Source organism: Dermacentor andersoni, chromosome 10, assembly GCF_023375885.2.
Source record: "Dermacentor andersoni chromosome 10, qqDerAnde1_hic_scaffold, whole genome shotgun sequence".
Taxonomy (NCBI): Eukaryota; Metazoa; Arthropoda; class Arachnida; order Ixodida; family Ixodidae; genus Dermacentor; species Dermacentor andersoni.
The window spans coordinates 17,190,662-17,216,679 of record NC_092823.1 but is presented as its reverse complement, the minus strand read 5'-3'; the positions used below and the strand labels follow the sequence as shown (position 1 = coordinate 17,216,679).

At 47.5% G+C, this 26,018-nt stretch overlaps 1 protein-coding gene across 1 annotated transcript in view; it reads left to right on the top strand.

Moving 5' to 3' along the window:
• LOC126519320 (cytochrome P450 4V2-like) overlaps window positions 1-26,018 on the top strand; it is a 138,127-nt gene that overhangs the window by 72,463 nt on the left and 39,646 nt on the right. Inside the window, exons 5-7 of the mRNA XM_050168951.3 lie at window positions 6,077-6,146; window positions 11,926-12,052; window positions 24,755-24,910. Of these exons, the coding sequence (XP_050024908.1) occupies window positions 6,077-6,146; window positions 11,926-12,052; window positions 24,755-24,910 (353 nt within the window). The remainder of the gene's footprint in view (window positions 1-6,076; window positions 6,147-11,925; window positions 12,053-24,754; window positions 24,911-26,018) is intronic.

Here is a 26,018-nt window from a genome sequence, read left to right as displayed (position 1 = left end):
CAAGAACGACTTTGTAAAAAATATAAGACAAGGTACGTGGAGGGGCTACGTGGTGGTGGAATGCCAAGCGACGCTCGCGGCATCGACACCGGATTTTCCGCGACACGGGGCTCTTAACGCGCTAGTACATCGGAGGAGTGTGTCACAAAGAAAAGACGACCCGAGAAGCTCGTGTAAACATTTACGCCGCGTTGCATGTTCCCTTTGGACGCCGTAACTGGGCATGACCCCCCTCGAATGCAGTGCAGGAGCTGCCACGCTTGTCTCCGTGCCCACCCGCAACAGCTGCGACAGCAGGGGAGGAATGTTAGCGAGTGAATAGAGGGGAGGCTGTTTCGTGAGCTACAACGCTACAACTCAGAATGGCGCCGAAGCGTGCACTTACTGCTGAGGACACTAAGGCTCGCATAAAGCGTCGAGCGGAGCAGGCAAGCTAACATTTCACATCACGTCAAGATTGTCGCATGCTGTCGAGATATCACCGCCAAATAACGTCACCGAACGCAAACAGCAGACAAAGCATCGCTTACATCGATTCCCATGTTGCGTGGTATCTGCATTTTTTTTTCTTCTTTGATGCGACACGAATATTCGTGGCGGGGTAGCGATTTGTAGATTCCTATGGTGTAGCATTTTTCCGTAGCACCTATAAGTTTAGACGCTGCGGTCTGTGGCGACTAGTAGGGCAAACTTGGATGTGGTTTAAAGGCCGCGTTTAGTGAAACTTTTCCGTGGCCTCTGAAGGTGCACACTGTCGGCTGTGGTGGCACCGTGGCACGTGCCTGTTTTATAGCGATGAACATCCTTAGACTACTTCCCCATCCACGGATTGCAAATAAAGGTGTCTTCAGCAATATGGTTTGAAGCTACACTGCTTTTATGCTCATTGCATTAAAGTCGTCAGTCCTGGTGAGATGGCTTCTGCAGAATTTTTTTTATATAGCTCGTATCACGCCACCTTTCGTAATTATTACGCACTGTCATGGAGTGGACGGTAACCAATTGTACCCGCCTAAAGAACCATCGCTTCTTTTAGTTTTCTGAGTCACTGGAGCCGATGAAGGGCCATCACTTTTGATCGAAGTTTACTTTGGGCTGTGCTTCGAAAGGCCTCGTGCTGGCGACTGAGATACTGCTCTTCGCACAGGTTGGGGACTGGTGTCCAGATCCGTCTAACTTCCTTTGTTGCTTTCAGGTGTTTTCTTTTGCAAGCAAACTTCAGCGCGATTGTGAATACCTAGACACACGAATTGCCAGCTGCTGCGCTTGGACCCCTGCTACTGCAGCATATCGATCTTCCGTTCTGGATTCCAGACAATGTGTGGTGTAGTATTACAGCGAAGTTCTATACCTATACCGTCCAAGTAAATTTTCGTGTCGTTGGCGTGGTAAGCAAAAAACCCCAGTCGCGGGCCAATCCCGCAGATAGTGCAATGCCGAGTCGACTCGCGGCGGAGGTAAAGCAAGCATTAAGCACTCACCACACGTGGACCAATCCCGAAGATAGTGCAATGCCGGGTCAACCGGCGGCGGGGGTGAAGCAGGCGTTAAGCACTCCTCATACGTAGGCCTATCCGAAGGTAGTGCAATAGCGGCCCAACCCGCGACGTTGAAGCAGGCGTTAAGTACTCCCCATACCTGGTCCGATGCCGAAGAAGTTGCGATTCCAATCCAACCCGCGGCTGAGGTGAAGCAGGCGTTAAGCACTCCCCATTCGTGGGCCGATCCCGAAGTTATTGCAATGCCGGGCCGACCCGCGACGGGGGTGAAGCAGGCGTCAAGCACTCCCAACACGTGGGCCAATCCCGAAGATAGTGCAATACCTGGTCGACCCGCGGCGGAGATGAAGCAAGCGTTAAGCATTCCCCACACGTGAGCCAATCCCGAAGATATTGCAATACGGGGCCGACCCGCGGCGGGGCTGAATCGGGCGTTAAGCACTCCCCATACGTGGGCCGATCCCGCAGATTGACGTATAGATAGATAGATTAGGATATGCAGATGACACAGCGATCGTAGTTGCAGCTGACAACCATGAGGATCTAGAAGCACAGACAAACGCTGAATTGAAACAAATTTCAAGCTGGTTTTTCACCAACAAGCTAACGATTAATTCAAGCAAAACCAAATCTATAGTATTAAGCTCACGAACGAAAGTCATTGACAGCTTCCAAATCAACATTTTCATTAATGACCACTCACTCGAACGAACACACTCATTTATCTTGGTGTCATTCTAGATGAACATTTTCACTGGAAAAATCAGATCAGCGCCGTCTGTCCGAAGTTGGCTTCTGGTTGTTATGCCTTATTACATGCCCGCGATTGTTTTAACACACACACTGCGTACCCTTTATTTTGCCCTTAATAACATTCATTTAACATACTGTGTAGAAATGGTGTTTGACATACAACATTTACCTTGATCCTACCCAGCGATTACAAAAACGGGCTACATATAACGGACCACATATATATAAAAACATATACCAAAGTTAAACGGGAAGAAAAGAAAGCCACTGTTGCATGCAGATTTCTTTCTGGCAAAAGAATTCACCATAGGCCGCTACCGCGACAGGAACATTATTTCTTGGTCTGACAGCGACATAGACGGGCAACTTACACATTTATTGTTTCCGATGATTTCGAATGCCTCGGTGATCTCCCTAGTGACGTGATCTCGGTTCCTCGATGCCACATGCGATTAGTCAAACAATGGTGTGCGGCCACAACGCGAGCAGTGTGCGGCTAGATGACTGGTGTTTACCGGATTATCGACATTGTACGAATGTGCTCGTAAGCGATCCTTGACGCACCTTCCCGTCTGACCAATGTATTCCTTCCCGCAGTCTAAAGAGATGCGGTACACCACTCCTTCCATGCTCGAAACAAACGCTTATCGGTATTTCTTATTGGAGTCAGGGCGCCTCCTTGTAGTATTGTTAATTTTCTCGCACAAACCAGACAATTTCAAAGGAGCTGAAAAAACGACGTCTACGTCAATACGATTTCCGATTTTCTTCATATTATGGCTAGCTTGGTGCAAGTACGGCATGACAACCACTTCTCTGCTTCTGCTTGGTTGGGCAGTGGAATCCTGGGTGAGAACGTTTTTTGAACATGCTGCCAGCCACTGCTGTCAGCATTTGCAAGGGGTAGCCAGCTGCGCTTAGGCGCGAAACCAGGGTTTCAAAGCTGTGCACCAGCTGATGACAGGATTTTAGAAGCGCGTTTTTAAAACACAGATTAATGATGCTCCGCTTAATTAGTTTGGAATGCGGGGATGAAAAATGCAGAATGGCTTTCTTCCCTCGGCGCTCATACCACCAACGCGCATGACTGTTTGAAAAAACAAGCGCAAGATCTAAAAACCTAAATGAACCATTAGCAGGCTCTTAACATGACAAAATAAGAGGTGGAAGGCACTAGCGAAAAACTGCACAAACAGAAGGCGTGGAAGAAGCCAAGCATTCATTGTCACATTTAAAAAATACTACATAGTCATCGGCATACCTAAAAACTTTTGCAACCTCTGATCCTTTCAGACTAATGCACAGAATCCTATCGCAATGAGCGAGTAATAGGTAGCTTAACAGAGGTGGCGAGGCAGGATTCAATGCATACGCCTTCTCTCTGTAAAAACGTTGAGCCACCCCAAGCAGCGAACGTCAAAGACAAGTAAAACTTTAAAAGTTCGAAAAACTGGTTATGGTTAGACCGACTTCATTCTGGAAGCACACAATGCCGTGGTTGTCAATGGTGTCTTGAACGCATTGAAGTAGCTCGTTGCGACGTAATGAGTAAAACAAATCTTTAATGTCTAGAGGGAAGGCAGAGACGTTCATGTGAGTGTTGTCAGCATTGTCAGCAGTGTTGTCAGCTGTCAGCATTTGCAAGGGGTAGCCAGCTGCGCTTAGGCGCGAAACTTGTTTTTAGAAGCTTCTGTGTAGCAGGTGCACCAGGTAAGAAGCTCTGGCACCGATCTCTTTGGGTGAATAGCGAATTTCAGTCCTTGGTTGAGAACCTTGCTCACGTTCTCCGGAAGGTGGTTGTTCCCGACTGTGTGGACGAAGTTCCGGGTAACTGGTGGCTTCTTCGGCAGACAGGCCGAAGCTGCTCCAAAGTTTGCTGCCACAGCCTTTCGGTCGTGCTTTCCAGGATTCGGGAGCATTCCACTCATTTCAAACGGGCTCGCTTCTGTCCCACGGCATGTTACGCTCGAATGGAGAGGGCTGCCTTGTAAACACGGGCTTGCCGCAGTAGCTATGACTTCAAGACGTTGAACACCCTTCTTCCGTGACCAAATGAAGATATGAATTCATCAAACAGCGTAAGTACTTCATGCGGGAGCTTTAACTACTTACGACAACCATGGCATAGTGGGCTTCCAGAATGAAGTCGGTCTAACCGCTAACCACATTTTAGAACTTTTAAAGTTTTACTTGCCTTCGACGTTCCCTGCTTTGGGTGAGTCGACAATTTACAGAGAGAAGGCGTATGCATTGGATCCGGCCTCGCGCCTCTGTTAAGCGACCTATATGTCGCTAATTACGATAGGATTTCCTGCACTAGTCTGACAGAATGAGCGGTTGCAAAAGTGTTTAGGTCTGTCTAAGATTATCTAGTATTTTTACAATGTGACAATGAATGCTTGGCTTCTACCAAGTTTGCTGTTTGTCCAGTTTTTCACGAGTGCCTCCCACCTCTTATTTTGTCATGTGAAGAGCCTACTAATAGTTCGATTAGGTTTTTAGATCTTGCGTTTGTTTTTTCATACAGTCATGCGTGTTGGTGCTATGAGCCCCGAGGGAAGAAAGCCATTCTACCGTTTTCATCACCGCATGCCGAACTAGTTAAGTGGGACATCATTAATCTTTGTTTTAAAAACGCCCTGCTAAAATCCTGTCATCACCTGGTGCACAGAAGCTTTGAAACCCAAGTTTCGCGCCTAAGCGCAGCTGGCTACCCCTTGCAAATGCTGACAACAGTCGCTGGCAGTGTGCTAAGAAAACGTGATCACCTGGATTCCACTGCCCGACCGAGAAGAAGCAGAAAAGTGGTTGTCATGCCGTACTTGCACCATGCTAGCCATAACATGAACAAAATTGGGAATCGTGTTGACTTAGACGTCGTCTTTTCAGCCCCTTTGAGATCGTCTGGTTTGTGCCGGAAAGTTAAAAATACTACAAGAGGCGCCGTGATTTCAATAAAAAACATCGAGAAGCGTTTGTTTCGTGCATGGAAGGTGTGGTGTACCGTATTTCTTTAGACTGCGGGACATACATTGGTCAGACGGGAACATGCGTCAATGATCGCTTACGAGCACATTCGAACAATGTTGATAATCTGGCAAAGACCAGTCATCTAACAGCACACTGCTCGCTTGTCGCTGCATACCCTTGTTTGACAGCTCACAAGTGATATCTGGGAACCCAGATCAAGTCACTAGTGCGATCATCGTGGAGCTCTAAATGATCAGAAACGGCAACTGTGTAAGTTGCCGATCTTTGTCGCTGTCAAAAAAAGAAATCATGTTCCTATCTCGTTAGCGGCCTATGGTGAATGATTTTGCCGGAAAAAAAATCTGTGAGTGACAGTGGTTTCTTTTCTTCCAGTTTGTACGATGGTATATATGTGGTAACCATGTGCAATAAAAATTCAGTTGTTAGTATCGCCTTCGTTGCCTTCTCTTGTCCTCGTGTTCATTTTGCGCTTTGCCTCAAATTATGGACCAGTGCACAGTATGACGAGGTTCAGTGTGGTGCGGTGCGGTGTGTCGTTTCGAACATGCACTGCACACAATTGAGGTTTGTGGCTAGTAGATCTGCTTTGCCGTTTACCATTTCATGCTTACATCTACTCGAGAATGCGATTACGGGAGAGCCTGCAATTTTTTCATTATGCCTTTCTTCCGGCAAACCAACACCAAAAGTACCCAAAATTTCTACGAACTAGAGGCCTAGTGGAAAGCGATTTGACGCTGGACGTACGTGGAAATTGCATTCATAAGCTCAGAACGATGACCACTTCTACTCATGCTGTCATTTTGTGTTTGCCTTTACCTTTGCCACTACAGAAACTGCCATGGGTGTAAAGCTTGATGAAGAGGACGTCGAAAAAACCGAATTCTTGAAAGTGAATGACGAGTGAGTAGGCTATCTATAAAGAGCTAAGTAAAACACTGGTAATAAAAACAAATTTGCTGGATTTATCGCACTGCACGTGGAGGGAAAAACAAATTAAGGGCAATTAATTAATGCCAGGACGGCGCGTGAACCAAATGCAGATTAGTGAAAGCGTGCCTAATCTTTTAGCGCGGGAATAATCCGCGCAGTACTATATTCGACGAATATGAAACCCGTTCTGACTTGACATCTGTTGATGGCATCCTGGCCCCATTCTGTTGTTCACCTTGTCACGTATGTTTGCGAGACTTCTTGTGCAAAAATGTAAAAATATTAGAAATAGTGCTCGGTGACTTACCGTTGTCCCAAGTGGTTTTCCCATAGTCTTGCCCTGAATGGGAGAAGACGACGAAGTGTCTTTTGATACAGCGCTGTTCTTTCTAGCTCCGCCTTATTTCTGTGAAAACCTAAGTTCATCCGCTGGTCTTCGCTCCCTGCTCGGTCGTAATGGAAGTGGACGACCCCGCACGTCGGCCGGCGATGGCGGCGTCAGCGGCGGCCGCCTCCAGGAAGCGGATCGGTCAGCAGAGCGACACCGACAGCGAGGACACCCATGTCTACTCTCTCAGCAGTGAGGACACTTCCGATGACGACTTCCAGCTTGTGCAGAGCCGCAGAGCGAAGAGAAGGAACACCAGGACGTCCTCATCGTCAAGCACGCAAACAGTGAGACAGCCGCAGAGGCCGGACGCCAATACCATCATATTTGTGCCCCTGCTTCCCAACGTCAACATGAGGCTACTTAACAGGCAATCTGTGTCGATGTCACTGGAAGCCCTGGTGCCAAACGAAATATCGGACATTCGAATGAACACCCGAAAAAATCTTCTGGCGGTTGATGTCCAGCATGCGGCTGCTTTGACCACTCTACGCAGCGTAACGGACCTCGATGGCATTCAGGTGCGCTCTTACATCCCTCTGGGATCTGACGTAGTCACCGGTGTTATCTACGACGTAGACGTTGCTATCCTTAATAACGACTTGCCGATTCTTATCAAGCCAGCCAATGATGAGGTCATCGTTGATGTTAAGCGGCTAGGCAGTTCACGCTGCGTGAAAATAGCATTCAAGGGTAAATATATACCCTCGCATGTTAAGGTGGGACACTTCAGACATGCAGTGCGGCCTTTCATTGCGAAACCTCTTCAGTGCCGCAAATGCATGAAACTGGGACACGTGAGCAGCGTCTGCGAAAATCAGGCAGCATGCCCCCGCTGCGGAGAGCCCCACGCTGCAGATAAATGTGGCGCGACTGTAGTGAAGTGTTCCAACTGCGGAGGATCACATGAAGCTTCATCGAAGAAATGCCCACATATTAAGAAGGAAATGGCCATCTTGAAAGAGATGGCGAGAGATCATTCATCTCATCGCGAAGCCGCCGAAAAAATCAGGAAGCGACGTTCACGTCGCCGGCGCTCCTCAAGGAAGGCTCCTCAAGGAATGCGCATGCCTCTTCCTACAACACCACCTCCTCCTCCACCGCCCAGGCCAGACAAAGTGGACAGTACCGCGAAGAGCAAGTCCACTGAGAAGACCACGTCTGCCGAATCTTGGCCGGCTCTACCGAAACGACAACATTCACCAACAGACACACAGCAAGCTTTCGCTGGACAACCCCCGACGTCTACTGTCGGCGATTTGTGCGACCACGACAGGCAGGTGGCTGATATGCTGCAATCGCTAATTAATACAATGCGCATTATACTGAACAAGCTGCAAACACCAGCAGCTCGAAGCGCTCTGCAAATACTGGATGCACTAAATCCAGTGCTTGCTAGCATCGTTTAAGCATCATGGCTCGATCAATAGTCCCCTTCCGCACTGAACTTAAAAGTGCGTCGATCTTTCAATGGAATGCCAGGGGTCTAAGGACCCGTATATCAGACTTTCGCCAATTCATTTTCACACATCGCTTCCCCATACTGGTCATTTGCGAACCAAATACATCAACTCCACTCAGACTGTCCGGTTATGAATCTTTCGTCTCGTCCACATGCGGCGCGAGCACGAAAGTGATAATCTACATCCGCACGGACTTAACATATGTCGCTAATGCGATAGAGCCTCATGACGACAACCAATATGTCTGCGTAAATGTCCAAAAGAAGAATGTGTCATTTACACTAATTGGAGCCTACATATCCCCAGCGGGTCACTTTGACGGTGAACGACTAAAGAAAATATTACAAATGAACAATGGCCCCTGGGTTATCACAGGTGATTTCAACGCGCATCACCAGCTATGGGGAAGCACTAAAATTGACTCCAAAGGCAGGAGCCTTGCCTCCTTTGCTGCCGACCATGATTTGTGCTGCGTGAATGACGGCAGCCCTACATTTCTGCGAGGCACGACCTACAGTAGCTGCTTGGATTTAACTTTGGTGTCAAGGCGCTTTGCCTCGAGCGTCCAATGGTTTACAGACATAGAAACACATGGAAGCGACCATATTCCAACATACATAAAGATTAGAGGAGTTGAGCAACGCTCCTCTACTGCCTTGCGTACAGTTGATTGGTCAAAATTTCAGAAGGATATGGATGACACATGTCAGGAAGGCCTCTCACACACTATCGAAGAAGCAATCGCAGAAGCATTGAAAACATCCATCTGCTCGCTTCCAAGGTCAACAAGGCGAACAGACTTGGACATGGAACTGGAGAGGCTGCGTGCAGCACGCCGACAAGCGGAGAGGAGGTATCGGCGCACGAAGTCCGTCTTGGATCTGAGGGCTTCACGACGCATACAAAAGAAAGTCCAGCGTCGCATGGATAAATTGGAAGATAAGAGATGGAAAGCATTCTGTCAGTCGCTTGATCCCCGCAAGTCGCTCTCGCACATATGGAGAACGGTTAGGGGTCTTCGCTCATCTCCGCATCAAAGGAAGCCCTTCGCTGCTCTGGCCCTCTACCAACTCCGCTCGGAACTTCAAGTGGCTGAAGAGTTCTGTGCACGGGTTGCTGGGTCCGTGGCCATCATTACTGACGTAGCATTGAATGACATCCCCGAGGCACGTGTACCAGAAATGAACGTGCTATTTTCACTCGAAGAACTCGATGCTGCGTTGGCGACCTGCCGGCGTTCTTCGTCACCAGGACCTGATGGCATCACGTATGCTGCCCTATGCCACCTTGGACATGACGCACGTGATGAGCTGCTCAACTACTACAATGAATCTTGGCAGAACGGCGCCGTTCCTAAACAATGGAAATTGAGCCGCTTGATCCCCATTCTGAAACCTGGAAAGTCTCCGCTTGAGATCTCATCATATCGTCCGATTGCGCTTTCGAGCTGCGTCGGCAAAGTGATGGAAAGAATGATTCTTGCTCGATTGGAATGGTACCTGGAACGATTCAACATCTATCCGGACGCCATGACAGGTTTTCGTCGAGGTCGCACGTCCATCGACAACGTCATAGACATCGTAACATGGGTCCAAAATCAAAAAAGCCTCAAGCGCCTATCTGCGGCACTTTTTCTGGATATAAAAGGAGCATACGACAACGTCGCCCACGAGGCCATACTAAACTCACTTGAGGCTGTTGGAGTTGGTGGCCGGATGTATCAATGGATTCGGGACTATTTGACTGAGAGGCGTTTTTTCTTACAGACCGAAGACGGCCCAACTTCAGACCATTCCATCTGCCGTGGTGTGCCGCAGGGTGGAGTGTTGAGCCCTATTTTGTTCAACCTCGTCCTGGTAGGACTAGCGGATTACCTACCGCAGACAGTACATGTCTCAATATACGCCGACGACATTTGCATCTGGGCCTCTGCGGTGACTCGCCCTCAGATAAGAGCCAGGCTTCAGCGGGCGGCAACCATGACGGCTTCTTATCTCCGAGAGCAAGGCCTCAGTGTATCTACTGAAAAGTGCGCATTACTTGGTTTTACGCGGAAACAAATGTCATCGTATCCTGTTACGATCAATGGTCAAGCTGTACTCTATGTTAAGACGCATCGCTTTCTGGGCGTCATCATTGACCGCAACCTCTCATGGAGCCCTCACTGCGTCTATCTGAAGAAGAAGCTAGTCGCCATTGCTCAGGTCTTCCGATTTCTATGCGGGAAAAACTGGGGTACACCAGTCCATTCTATGTTGCAGCTGTACAGGGTTTTGTTTCTCGGACTCCTTCGTTACAGCCTACCAGTATTGTCAAATGCATGCAAGACGAACTTTCGCGCCTTGGAGAGCATACAAGGTCAAGCCCTACGCACGTGTTTAGGGCTGCCTAGGTGCACCTCAACAGCAGCGACAATCGCCATCGCAGGAGACCATACAATCCAGACACATGTAGCTGTCGACTCTCTCAGAGCGCACATTCGCCATCTGTCAAGGATCCCCGACCATCATTTGGCCTCCCTACCAGCCGAGAGACCTCAAGCGACCTTTTCACGAGTTATTAGCGCTCATCAGGAGTACATACCGGCATCATTTACACCGGCGGCGAAGCCTTCCTCTCCCCTGTGGTGCCTGCGACAGCCTCAAGTGAATTTTGCTATTCCTGGAATTACAAAAAAGTCCAATCATCCATCGCCGGCTCTGAAGCAACTTACACTCATATTACTGCACCAGACGTATCATGACCGCATACATATATATACCGATGGTTCCACCTCACCTACCAGCTCAACTGCCGCATTCGTTGTTCCAGCCAAGAACGTTACAGTTAAATTCAAATTGTCGCACACGACTACATCTACATCGGCAGAACTTGCAGCTCTCCATGCCGCTATGATGTACATCACCGAAGAGCCTACAGAGAAATGGGTCGTATTTTGTGACTCAAAGGCAGCCCTTCACAGCATCAAGTCCGCATTACGTCCCAGAACTTACGAGCAAATGACATCTGAAATCAGGGAACTGCACCACCATGCTCTGGAAAGTGGACACCACATTATATTTCAGTGGATTCCTGCTCACTGTGGCATCGTCGGCAACAACCTAGCTGACAAGGCTGCCCGGTGTGCCCACGAAGATACCAAGACGCGTCCAACACCTTTGGCGAGGTCGGACGCTGCCAGAGAACTTCGCCAACTTGCGCGTAAGAAGTCCCAAGATCTCTGGATTTCAAGTGGCCTAAATTGCAGATTACGTAAACTGGACCCCACGCTACGGCTACAACTGCCATCTAGCCTTCCCCGCGGTGAAGCAACCTTGTTGTGTCGCTTGTGGCTGGGAGTGGCGTTCACGAACGCATACTCCTACCGTATGGGAATGGCCGAGAGCCCGATGTGCGACTCCTGTGGGTGCGAGGAGACCATCGAGCACCTATTGTGTACCTGCCCTCGCTACGATGTCCAACGCCTCTCTCTGCGGGCAACTTTACGCAGACTGGACTCGAGATGTTTCACCGAGTCAAAGATACTCGGACCGTGGTCACACCCGTCACTAGCTCGAAAAGCGATTCGTGCACTAGTGCGGTACTTGAAGTGCACGGGCTTAACAGACCGTTTATAGTGTCCTTGTGTATGGTGTCGCTCCCACACGTACTCAGTGCTTCCTCTCTCCCTTTCTTCCTCTTTCTATTCCCCTTTCCCCCACCCCCAGTGTAGGGTAGCAAACCGGATGCTGTTCTGGTTGACCTCCCTGCCTTTCCTACCCTTGTTTTCTCTCTCTCTCTCTCTCTTGCCCTGAATGAGTAAGTAGGGGTCCAGCAAATTGCCAGCCCTACCAACGTTTTCCCATTTAAAGCGCTTTGAAACGGCATTACCTGATGTACACGTGCACGGTATTTCCAGAATGGCTGCCGCAATCATGACGAGACTGATCACGGCACACCACTGGCCCGATTTTATCTACAAGCGAACGAAGGAAGGCCGGAAGTTTTACGAAAAAGTGGAACTCGTAAAGAAGTACACGCAAGACGTAAGTAATGAGTTGCACCTGAGCTGCCGATTTGCAGGTATGGTAGTTTTGATAGGATTCGAGAAAGTACGAAGTTACATTACCGCGCCAGTTCCATTTACACAATTAGTTCGACATGACGACTTCAACGATTCAATCGCTTCTAATAAGCGCTTCAAAATGGCTGCCTTTATTTTCACTTGCCGAAAACTGCCGAGTCGGGGTTACGTCTGCGAACGCAAGCAAAACATATTAGAAGTCAAAATATTGTTTTTTTTTTCTCTCTACCATAAAATTAATGAGTTATGTGCACTAATTTAAGCCAGGAGCAGAAAGGAACCTGCTTGGGTAAAGTGTGAGCCGTAGTATTTAGTTCTTTTAACATGGGCAATTTGTTACGACCTAAGTATCGTACATTTATTTAGCTAGAGACATGCATCATGCAAACATCAGTTGTATGTCAGCGCCGTGTTGTCTTGTTTTTCTTCCTTTTGTCCGTACAGCATTTGGCGTTGTTAGAAAACGTACGATGGATCCTAACAAAGTCGCCCACCTATATTCCTTGTTACATTGTGAGTGGCTTACGGTTAGGTATTGAGCGAAGGTCGTTTAGAAGCTAGCAGTATGCTCCTCGGTATGCAAAGATCGTCGCTTGGAATCAAATAGCAAGTTATGTATTATGTGTGCCATAATCATAGGAAACGCCAGTGTGGCGAGGCTGGGTTCGGTCGACCCGGTCACCAATTTCATCTCGGCTGACACCGCGGTCGCTCGGCTCGAGCGCACTAGCCTCTTCTATTCTAACGCGCTCCCAACACGCGACCCCATCTTCTTTGCCTGCTTTGGAGGCGATAGTCGCGCCTCTACAGCCCCCCCCCCCCCCCCTTCCTGGTGCGAAGAGCGATTGAAATAAAGCCTAAAGTCCAGGTAAAGTGTGCAGATGGTGTCGTCATCAAAGCAGGAGATAGTCGCGCCGCTACTCTAGAAATAAAATGCTGTCTGGCAGGAACAGATCGAGTGAAATATTGCCTGAAGCTACCTGGCCCTTAATCGTCAATGGGTAGTTGAGGCCCATTGATTTGACAAGGCACAAACGAAAAAACACGATCGTACACACATCACGGTGGGCAAACCAACGACTGTTTTATGCACATTCAGACAATATATAGTGAATGTACACGAAAAGTAGGTAATAAACAAAAAACATACAAGAAGTGGAAAAAGTGATACACGCATGCTGCTTCACAATAACTGCTCCTTCCTGGTCTAAGCAATGCTATTTCCTGGTCCCGCGGATCTATAGATGAATGCACGTGTCATATGAACCCGGCTCTGTTATCTTCCTTTCGTTATTTTCTGCCTAATGAGCGTTTTAACACCGAGTTCACAAAAAAGAGCGTTGCTTCATCATCTATAGTGCACTGAGAGACGAAGAGCGAGCGGTCGTCCTGTCGTATGTGTCATTTTCGTCTTCCTTCTGAGCGCTGTTTTATGAAGACTGTCTAGATTAACTGCCTCGGCAAAACCGAGGTATTGCTGATAGCGTGTAATTTAGTTGGCTTTGTATTTCATGATTTCACGATGCAGCGCGTTAGACGACTGGGAAGGAAAGATAAACTAGACACATAAATCAGCACTATCTAACACTTCTAGCAGATCGCGGTCACTAACCAAGTAAAGAGGCGAATAATCCAAGCGCGCGAAATAAACTCATCACTGTGCGAGGGCGCCGTCGCTAAGCTAAACTACTCGGTCGACGCCCAATGCCTTTTGCGATCATCGTCTAGGCCGAGAAAAATGAGATTCGAACGCCGCAATCTGCTTTCCGTGTCGTTACATTTGCACGTAACATTCGTAATTTGTTTCGACACGACGCTGTAAGCATCAGTCCTGGTTTTCACACTGACCGGTGATGCTGTACGACTTGCTAATGTCACCACTCCAGCGTTTAGTTGCTTAATTTTATTATATGCAGCAGCCTGCTTTTCAGCACTGCTTTTTAACTTTGCAAAAAGAGCAGCAAGGTCAGTTTCAAGCTTGTGTTTGGTGCTCAGGGCCTGGGCAACCACATCGGCTTCGACATTGTTTATGGAATCTGGATTGGATTCCAGGTGACCAGAAACCAAAGTAAACGATCAAAATAAAAGGCAACACATGCCAGACGAAACGTTTTTCGTCTGTACAGCAAATCAGTCAGCTATGCTGGGCACGACACCACTAGCAAACAGCAATCACTCCTCTTACTACTTCAGTTTTTGAAAGAGACGGGATTGGACAAGCGGCTCTGACAGTGTTATCACGTACCATGCCAGATTGATGGACTCTACCGGACGATGTTTGTGTGCTGTGCTATGTGCTCTCTCTCTCTCCCCCTTCCCCATCTTTCATCGCCCCCATCCTTCTCCCATGTGTAGGGTAGCAAGCCGGTTACGCTAAACTGGTTAACCTCCCTGCCTTTCCTTCTCCACTTTTTCCTTCCTTCCTTCCTTCCTTCCTTCCTTACGACAAGTTTCACGGTTCTAATAACTGACCTGCAAAAGCTACAAGCGTGAGTAAGCCACACTCGGTGTGATGCCATGCCCAAACTGAAAGGCGAGAAGCGGCCCTTTATATCCTCTACCATTCTCCTCAGTCGCTTTTGAAGTGCATCCGTGTTGCCATTATGAGGCAGCGGCTTTCATTCAAAAGCGGCATCCAGTATGCTTGAAGAATTCTTTTCGTAAACTTGTCGGCAGGCGGTTCTTGTCTCCACTCGACAAAGGCAGCAAAGACCGCACTAGCGATAGCGGTCTGCAAGAGCAACAAGCGTCAGTAAGCCATCCCCGGTGCGATGTCGCGCCCAAACTGAAAGGCGGGAAGCGGCCCTTTGTATCCTCCGCCAGTCTCCTCAGTCACCTTTGAAGTGAATCCGTGTTGCCAGTTGAGCCAGCGGCTTTCGTCCAGAAGCGGCATCCGGTATGCTCAAAAAATTCTTTTCGTAAATTTGTCGACAGGAAGTTCTTGTCTCCGCTCGACAAAGGCGCCAAAGACCGTCTCGGCGATAGTGGTCTGCAAGAGCAACAAGCGTCAGTAAGCCATCCTCGGTGCGATGTCGCGCCCAAAGTGAAAGTAGGAGAGCGGCTCTTTATATCCACTGCCAGTCTCCTCAGTGGCTTTGGAAGTGAATCCATGTTGGCAGATGAGCCAGCGGCTTTCATCTAGAAGAGGATCCGGTATGCTTGAATAGTTATTTGCGTGAACTTGTCGACAGGCGGTTCTTGTCTCCACTCGAGAAAGGCGCCAAAGACCGCCTCGGCGATAGTGGTCTGCAAGAGCAACAAGCGTGAGTAAATCATCCTCGGTGTGATGTCATGCCCAAACTGAAAGGCGGGAAGCGGCCCTTTATATCCTCGGCCAGTCTCGTCAGTCACCTTTGAAGTGAATCCGTGTTGCCAGTTGAGCCAGCGGCCTTCATCCAGAAGCGGCATCCGGTATGCTTGCAGCAGGCACGTACGCAGGATTTTTTTTTTCGGGGGGGGGGGCAACCCAAGGTAACTTTTCTATGCAATAGGGTGGGAGGGAGGGTACCTTTACTAGTACAAATGTGAATAACGCACATCATTCGCCATAAAAACGCGTAAAACAACAAAAGAGAGTTGAAATTAGCTGTATTTTACAGGTGCGCCTGTACGATACACCTCTCCTTTAATTGGAAAACAAAGAACCACGTCAAATGGACTCGCACAGGAAGAACACTGCCAAGAACAAGTAATGAAGCGAAAATGTAAAATAAAGATTAGTAGAATAGAACTTAAGAAAACACCATTTGGCAACAAAGGCACAGGGACCGCTCGGAGTTGTGTTACACCACCAGCCATTCACAGAAGCAAACAAGATCGTCGCCATGCAGCCTTTTCAAAATGACGTCATAATTGATACCTCCGGAGCGTTTGCCGTTCTTGAAGAGTATTTTCATCGGCGGAAGCATTGAGGTGTGCAACAGACGTGGACGAAATGTATGGAGTCTGAGCATTCCACTCCTCAAAAGTCTGTGGTGAAGTTCATTTCACTGCTGAACCTGTTTTATTCATGAAACTTCACTGCTAACTGAAGTTAAACTTCACAACAAATAGTTGTAGCGAAGGAAGCATGTTATTTTACTTCAATGAAGAATTAGGCATTCGTGATTCCACTATAATGGGCGAGGGAAAAGGTATAAAATTACGTGCTAATCATTTTATTTTTGGAGTTACTGCCTTATTTGGGTAACAGAAAAAGTTCGGAGTACGAATTTTTTGCAGCCTCGCGGAGGAACAGTGGCTGGCGGTTATGAGGGCGTGGGCGGGGCTTCATTGCAGACTTAAGTTGTATCCGACTATAGTGGCGTTTTTTCAATTAGCTGTGGAAAAATTATACAGAAATGTATATTTGCGGAACAATCAAAGTTCTTTTTGATCCCTCGTTTACTGCTCTAACAAGTTAAGCGCCACAACCGACACGCAGTGTTATTTGGGAAGTTACGTAACGATGCGCAGGCGCCAGTCGCGTACAGCCGCATATGGCGCAGGAAGCTGCTATTCTACACGTACTGCGCCCACCTCGGAAGGTTAGAAAAACACCCACATAAGCACAGCAGAGAAGTGGCTACGCTAGGCGGCTCGAATGATAAGTCTGGAAGCGTCATTCAGAACACACGGAATTGTCCTCCACTTCGTGTGGCGTTTTCTCTACTTCCTCTTCAAATAACGAGATGTTGATCCACAAATATTTCCATAAACAATGCTTAAATTTGTTAATTTTTGTTTTTTCTTCCTGTTTGGCTGTTTCCTTGGCTCCCCTTTAGTAGATCGCTTAATTTCTCAAATCCTTGTGGCTCTTATTTCCAGTGGGCTATTTCACACGAAAAGAGTTGTACAATTAGGGAAAAACCAGACGAGTTAACAGGTGACAGTCTTATTGCCCATGAGTTTAAGGGTTAATGCAGGGTTTGATGATGGACGCTATCTCGCATTTATTTATTTTCCACCTTATCTAACCCATATCATGGGTATATGGTTCCTAGGATCTTTCAGCGTCGCGGAGAGCCGTCACTCGAGGAAATAATGAAACGAAAAGTTAAACGCAATTAGCATTTTCTCTGACCACAACTCGTTCCACGTGCATACAGGCCAGCTGACCACGAAGTGAATCCGTCCCCTGGTCCCTGGATCAGTCTAAACGAAGAAGGTTGAACTAACGAAGCAAGAACGATGCGCGTGACTGTTGAATAGATGGTGACAACTGAAAGCATCTCGAGTTAATCGCGCGGGCACCGAATTGATGAGGAAACTGGCCTTCACATCCCAGGAGACGCCGATAACTACAGCCATCCAAAAGGAATGAAAAAGGCAGCAAAATTTTGACCGCTGAATAGCTGTCAAGTCTCAACATTGATTTGGCGGCGCTTTAGGAATGTGCGTGAGAAGTGGTGGCGTGGACGGGGAGGGGGGCGCGCGTATGCGTTTTAATTTCGGGGGGGGGGCTTACGGTTATACAGAAGCGGTCCTTTATATCCTCCGCCAGTCTTCTCAGTCACCTTTGAAGTGAATACGTGTTGCCATTTGAGCGAGCGGCTTTCATCCAGAAGCGGCATCCGGTATGCTTGAAGAAGTCTTTGCGTAGACTTGTCGACAGGCGGTTCTTGTCTTGAAATACATTGAAATCAAAAGTGAGGTTTCGAAAAGATACGCGATGATTCCACGAAGAAAAACCACTCTGCTAGGGTAATGGAACAGTCAGCTACTCAAGGAACAGCTTTGTTTCGGAAAACAGGTTTGCCGAAGTTGCAACGATGGCACGTTAAGCTGTGAGTAAAGTCCATAACCAACCTAGAGAGATCCGTGTTGTGCGCGCATGCACATAAATGCAAACTAGTCAGGAGACGCCTACATGAAGACAATTTACGAGTGAAAAAAAAAAAGGAGCACGTGAGAACGGCTCATATAGCGAGAGAAATCTCCATACGCGGACAGGTCCATTGTTGGCAAAAAAGGTATAGCAGCAAAAATAAATAAATAAATAAATAAATAAATAAATAAATAAATAAATAAATAAATATAGCGGTTTCGCCCAGAAGACGCAACATTGATTGCGATAGGGGATTATTGGACAGTTATAAGGCGTAAGAAAAATTAGTTTTAGAGGCCGTACAAACTTGTAAACATTCGCTACTAAAGAAGCAAGGTGTCACGCGCGCACAGGCAAAGATGAACACGTCTCACTCGGTGACGGCGGACACTCGCTGTCAAAACGCTGGAGTGACGGAGCGTGGCAGCCTCAGTGAGCGAAGTGGCCTGCGTGCTGTCTATCGCTTCAACGAAAACTTAGCGGCGAGAACACAACACACGCAAAGCTACGAGCTGTCGGCCCACCTCTGCGCCCGAAGTAGATCACTTTCAAGATAAAACCCGCCCGCGGTCGGGACATTCGTAGTTCACGCCGAAGTGCAACCGGACACCTAGGCGTATTGCGCACGTATAATCGAATCCGTAGGTGCTTCTGTTTGCCTAGTCTCTACCGCTTTGTGCGACTGTACGTTGCGGCTTGTGAGCTCTTCCAGAGCCGTAAGTCTCCTACCCTACAGCCTGCTCACAGCCTTCAGCCCCTTGACATCCCTGAGGAACCATTTCTCTGGTGGGCTTCAATCTTCTAGAACCTTTTCTCATGTCAACCACGGGCAATAGGAGGGTTGCAGTCGCTACTGAGTAGGCAACGCGCCACTCTGCGGCGAGATGACTTCCCACCAGCTGTGCTACTGATGTAGCCGATTTATTTCCTTCCGATGTCATCCTGCGCGACCTTGTCAGTCAATCACGGATCGCGGCCGCTGCTTCCTGCTTAAAATAGTCGCCGACACTTTTAGTTCCTACTCGGCTCACCACCCACAGACAAGTGCCCTTACTGAACGCCTCAACCATACCCTCACAGATACGCTTGTTATGTACTACGTGTCTGAGGACCACCGAGACTGGGACATCAACCTGTCTTTTGTGACCTCCGCTTACAACGGTTGCCGTCGCGACACAACTGGCTATTTACCTTTTTATCTACTACTTGGCTACGACTCACCATTTCCCAAGGACACCATAATCCATCCTCACGCAGACCCATCCACCGCCTATGCTTATGATGCTCTTGCCCGTGCTGACATCACCCGCTAGGTTGCCCATGCGCGCTTTATGTTTGACAGGTTAATCAAAAATGTCTCTATGACCGCCGAGACCAGGAGGTGAAATTCCCTCCGAGGTCGCTCGTCTTGCTGTGGTTGCCGTCTAGTCGCGTTGGCATTTGCGAAGAACTTGTCTCGCGTTATGTTGGCCCTTACGGAAAGTTGCGGATGCGGAAAGTCACTCATGAGATCGCTCCACTGAACCTTAAGTTAGCATAAGCAACACGAGCGACATAGTCCATGTCTAGCACCTTAAATCTTACCAATGACGATTCGAGTCCTAACTGCACCGGGCCGGTGCTCCAGCTGCCGGCGGGTAACGTAACAGGCGGCGATTCTGTGGTCGGTGCTTGGACGAAGACGACGACGGTGCGGCTATCTGGTGTGTCTGCGCTAACCCTATTCCTGTAGCGTTGTGCGCCTTGCCTTGTAAATAGATTCTTTGTATATAGATTCTCTGCGGAACAACATGAAGAATATCATCACCAATTACACATCCATCATGAGTTATAATAATAATTGCATTGACGGTGCCAATCATCTCCCAAGCATGGATGCGCTGCCAATTTTTTTTTCTTGCACAATACTGCACAAGGCGGGAAATTGCAATGTATTTTTGGAAGACTCAGAATGACGAAGGCGAATAAAATCACGGAGTTTTAGCTCGAGCTCGAGTATGCACCTCGCGACAGCAACATCTGCAACGTCTTGAGACGACTGCGAGTCTGAACGAACGAAAGCTTCGATGAAGCTCTTTCGTGCAGGTTTTTAGGCCTTCTCGTGGAAAAACCGTTGACTACTGTCTCCAAAACTACGGCACGGCGAATAAATGCCTCACCAAAACTAGTGAAAGAGGTAATGTAGTTTCTTATATGGTAATTTAAATTATGGAGATTTTACGTGCCAAAACCACTTTCTGATTATGAGGCACACCGTAGTGGAGCACTCCGGAAATTTCGACCACCTGGGGCTCTTTAACGTGCACCTAAATCTAAGTACACGGGTGCTTTCGCATTTCGCCCCCATCGAAATGCGGCCGCCGTGGCCGGGATTCGATACCGCGACCTCGTGCTCAGCAGCCCAACACCATAGCTACTAAGCAACCACGGCGGGTTTCTTATATGGTAGCAAACCTGTGGCTGGCGCGGTATGCTTTCAGAATGATGAACTCCATGGTAGTCTGTATGATTACGCCTTCGCCGCTTAAGCAATGCTTCGACTTCTGGTTGCTCAACTTAACACATGAAAATGGGCACCTGCAAAATACACGAGTCTAGTAAGAGATGACGTACATTTCTTGCAAGTAGCTCAATATTTTCACCTCCGCAATTGTTAAAATTCTTTTATTTTACCTCAAAGGTCCCAAAACGGGACATTACACGAGGGGTTGCCACATATTAAAAAAAAGGTGCGTCATGTTAGGCAGTCTGATTTGAAGTATGGTCTTCGATGACAGCTTTGAAACGAGAAAAGTCAGTGATGAGGGCGATGTCAGAAGGCAGGGTATACCATTCACCAGCTGTGTAGAAAAAAAGAAGTTGATACGTAGTGGAATGGGCGCGTGGTAGATACGCAGCATTAGGATGCGTGTGGCGGGAGTAGCGATGGGCTGGAATGATGATTTGGTTACCTGTGGACTGTGAATGAAAGAACCTAAAAAATAAAAGGACACGAGCACTTTTTCGGCGGGAGGTGAACGAGGGAAGACACAACGTGGATTTTAAGGCTGACACACTTGTATTATAGGAGTAGTAAGAAAGAATGAATATGGCAGCTCGGTCCTGAACCAATGCAATGGTGTTAATCATATTAACCGGACGGTTGTCATAAATAGTAGAAGCACATTCTAGTTTAGTTTGGATTAAGGTTTTATATGAAAGTAGTTTGAGTGAGGGAGATGCTGAAGGCAAGTTACGGCGTTGATAACCTTGTAATCCGTTGCACGAATTGTTGTTAAGTGCAGTTGTTAAGGGAGTAGGAAAGTACTACATAATTACGACGTTGATGAAAGCACACGTGAGACCATTTACGGACATTGAAGGACATGCACCATGCCTGGATTTGGAGGAGGTCTTCCTGCAGAGCGTAGCAGTCTAAAGCATTTCTTCTTTCCGGTATAAAACGCAATCGTCCGTGAAAAGGTGTATGTTAGATGATAAGTGGAAGGTCATTAATATATATGAGAAAGAGGAGAGGCCCAAGGATAGAGCCTTGGGGCACACCAGATAGTATAGAAGATACGACTGAGGAGACCGAGTTAGCGGAAACAAACTGAAGGCGATCGGTTAGAAATTCACGGATCGAATTAAAGATGTCTGATTGAAGTTTAGGTGCGAGAGTTTATGTAGGAGAAGAATACGTGACAAGTTAGCGAAGGCTTTTACGAAATCCAGAAAGAGAGCGTCAGTAGGGATGCTGCAACTGAGATGAGAATGCAAGTCGTGTAGGAAGAGAGCAAGTTGAGTGTCGCAAGAATGGGCTTTACGAAATCCGTGTTAGTATGAAAGAAATTGACAGATGACAGGAAAGTCGCAATGTGGGAATGTATAACGTGCGCCATCAGTTTCGAGCAAACACTGGTGATGGAAATTGGACGGTAGTTGCTAGAATTTCTACGGTCGCCTTTTTAAAATATGTGAGTTATTTTACCAATTTTGCAGTCAGTGGGAACTGATCCAGTTGTGAGAGACTGTTGAAATATTAGTGTTATAAAAGGACTGCTGACATGCTTTGTGCTATTTAATACCTTGGAGTTAATGCCGTCGGTACCACACGAGGACGAATTTTGTAAGGAATCAGTGATTTTAATAATTCCGTTCACATTGAAAGCAATGTTTGCATAGAGGGATAAGGAGAAGGTGGGTAATACGAGAAGAGTTTGAGGGTAGTCCTTAGCAAAAGCAGAACAGGATGCAGTGTTTAAAGCGTCCGCAACCTCGGTTTTGAGGACTGGGAAGCCAGAACTATCAGGTAGAAAAAATTACCGACGATTACGTTACTTCCTAATGCGAAATTTGAGCGCAGCAAATAAGCTGTTTCACCTTTTCGATAGATTGAGGCAAAGAAATCGAGCAACACATGTATGCGCTATCACAGAATTTTTTTTTAATTTTTCACACGTATTCCTTTAACAAAGACTCCACTAACAGTTCTTGACAGTCATGAAGGAAGCTTTGTGGTCGGAGAAATAGACTGATATATGTTCGACTTGGTACACCAATGCTTGATTCTCAAAGACGAGATCTATACAAGTGCCTCGCGAGGTTGTCACAGCCGTGGGACGCGTTACGAGCGAGAGGAACGGGATGTTCTCCCGCATAAGTGTTAGGAAATTGCTGTTTGTCTTTATGTCAACATTAAAGTCCCATCGGTCGTCTCGCTCATGGCTCAGAAAGAACTGGCAGATAATTTCGCAGTGGCGAACGGCAGCGGCAATTTCGGCTCGGGCGGTGCACATATACAGATCCGCCGCCACCGATCTGGCTCTCTGATTGCCACCGCACAGGGCGAACGGCAGCGGCAATTTCGGCTCGGGCGGTGCACATATACAGATCCGCCGTCACCGATCTGGCTCTCTGATTGCCACCGCACAGGGGTTGCATTGGAGGAGGAGCGAAGAAAGGAATTAAGTTCGAGCCGGCGCTTTGACAACCGGAGACTCGCAGGAAGAGGGGGGAGGGGGGCGGCGTGTACACCCAGCGGCAAACGATGGGGGCAGAAGCGCGCGCAGCAAGCGGACAACACGATAAAGGGAGGAGGGAAGAGATAGCAGCGACTGACTGATGCCGCTGACGCCGATAGTGAGTCAACCCCAGCTGCGGAGTTGGTTTCAGGGACAACGCCGCCGATGCCGACACAAACAATAAGATACCCTCGCTTCCGCAGCGCTAAGAACCAGGTCTAGCCGTGGGAAGGTGGTCACGTATTCGTCGACGTGCCGGGGCCTACGTGAAATAACCGGCGCGTCGGCAACTGAAGAGCACCCTATCCGCCACACAAGAACAGGGGGGGGGGACCCTTTCCTCCTCTTTCTGCATGGCGGCGACGGTGTTCTATGCAGTCACGTTATCTTGACTCTCTAGCGGCGTCAGCGGCATCCAGCGGTATCAGTCGGTCGCTGCTAGCGCTGGGGGGATGAAAGGGGGGCGGAGCTGGTTACGAGGCCGACGACAACGCCGACGACGACGCGAAACCCAGGAACGGACGCCAAAGAGCTGCGCTCTAAAACAGTGTTGGACCACTGGGGATTAATACATTGCCAGAAATGTTTTCGGTTATTGTGCAACATAGAGGGTAACGTGGTTGAAAAAAAAAAGACACGTTTGGCCTCTGCGAGCCGCTTGCCATATTGCTTGATTGCAGGGTAATTTTTCTCCCACTTAAGTTCATATTGACAAGAGTTGGCAGAACGGGAGACGTTTTTTCTTGTTGTGTAGTCGTTTTAGTGTGCTATTAAAACATGGGGATTGTTTCCGCTTAATAATTGTTATGGTAGGAACGTAAAATTTAACCAGATTCAGATTTTAAACAGTAACCAGTTACACTCAAGTGAACGTAGATAGAAGTCAGCTGTGAATGTATCATAAAAGGTTGTCAAATCTCTGGCCATGCTGTCATAATCGCCTCTGATATAAAGCGTGAGTTTTTTTAGTTTTTGTTAGATTGGATATATGGCATGAAAAATAAGCGTGCAGTATCTTATGATAATTGAGTCAATTCAGATAAGAGACAGGGGAAAGTTTTTCAGGGTGTGAAGTTGGCACCAAATCCAAGATATTAGAAGAATGATCTGTAGTGCGAGTGGGATGACAGACAACTTGGGTTAATCGAAATGTGAGACACGTGCAATGTGAATTAGAGTGAGCTGAATTGAACTAAAGTTAAAGCAAGTTAAAGTAAGTTCACTTCAGGTGAATTGAATGAGAGGGAATTGAAGCGCATTAAGGTGGATAAAGAAAGATGAAGGATGGTACAAATTAGGGGAGCAAGATGAATTTAGGTTGGTACAAATAAGAGCAAGGTAGACTAAGGTGGATTAAGGTTGGCAGATATGAGGGCAAGGTGAATTTAGTAATCGAGAGTGCGACGGAAGCCCGTCTGGTCGGGATGAGACATGACAAAGAAAGACATACACCGATCATGTAAAATTATTTAAAAGACAAGGTGTCTCCATGCGGCTTCCATACCGAAGCCTTGTTCACACCTTCATGAACGGGGTGACTTGTGAACAGGGCATCCGTATGGAAGCCCAAACGTCTTGTCTTTCAAACAAGTTTTACTTAGTGGGTGTACGTCTTTCTTTGTCAAGGCGAATTATTGTTTGTACAAACTTAAGCAAGGTGGATTAAGATAGACCTGCGAAGGGCACGTGACCATGTTTGACGTCACGTATCATGAATGTAACCAGGTAATTAGAGAAGTCATAACGCTTTCGCATTTAGATCGCGCAAGAATATTTATATGACTTAATTTTTTTGTCTTGAATCATGTGTGTAGAATCGCAACGCCATGTCTCTGAACTTCCTGTCTAATTCCAGATCCTCCGAAGTCGCAAGAAGGCGTACAAGATCGAAGGTGCGCAGGCGGAGCGGAAGCAGCAGAGTTTCATGGACATTTTGCTCCGCATGCACATGGAAGAGGGCGTCTTCACCGAGGAAGAAATCAGGGAGGAGGTCAACACGTTCATGATCGGGGTGAGCGAGCGAGCTTTGATTTCGTGGATAGTTCGCAGCCAAGCAGCAGTCTTCCACAGCCAGTGCAGGACAAGGGAGTAGCTTTGTTTAAGTGTTCTGTGTCGTACTTTGAAATTAAGCTTAGAATCTGCATGGCTCCGACACCCGGCGCCATTTGTTCTTGCACTGTTCTCATGTCCTTTTAGCATTGCGACATTTTCCTGTGTGAATGATACGACGCCACCACTGCAATTCTTATGCACTGTTCGATAGCCATAACAATGCACAATGAAACAGTGCAACGGCAACTGTTGATTCTTTTTTTACTTCGAGGGCAGCTAAATATAGCTAAGCTGTTCAACAACAACAACAAAAAAAAGACGGAAAGAACACGATGCAAAATACAATTATAAGACCTACGCCGTTCAATCGTTCAACCAAATACTTAGCAGTCCTATCAACATTGTGTCTGGATCAATCGCTTACCGATGCATTGGCCGATAGATCCAGACCCAATGTTGATAGGACTGCTAAGTATTTGGTTGACAATAATCTGCGTGTTGTTCAAGCAGACAAGGAAGGCTTTCTGGTTGTTGTACCAAGCGATTGTTACTTATAAAAGGCTTTCCTAGCGGTGAACAAGTGCTTTAAGAAATGTGGTATGAATGTAGAAAACGTAAAAAAGAAAGCGGTGGAGCTATTGAAAAAATATGACCAAGATAAGCTTGCGTCACGTGTGAAGAACTCAAAAGGAATGAAATTGGAGATATTTTGGAGAAATTGGAGATATTTTGGAGAGCTGCATCCTAAAAACTACTTGGCATTCAGACAACACAAGTATACGTAGGACTGTGGCCTAATTTCTTGGAGTGAGGCGCTGCTGTGCTGGGGAAAGAAAGTTCGATCCGACCATCAGGCAGGCAGTTCTAGTATGAGCTAATCGGGAAGACAGCAGCAGCAGTCATGGTCAGCAATGTCCCGCACTGTTCACAAAGAAAGGTTCGCTTGGAAATGCCGATGACGTCTCTGTGACACCCGTTAACACGCGCGTATTATTCCAACTGCAACGGCTTCCAGGGCGCGGCCTTGGAATTCATTATACTACGCACATGTAATTTTCTGTATTTTT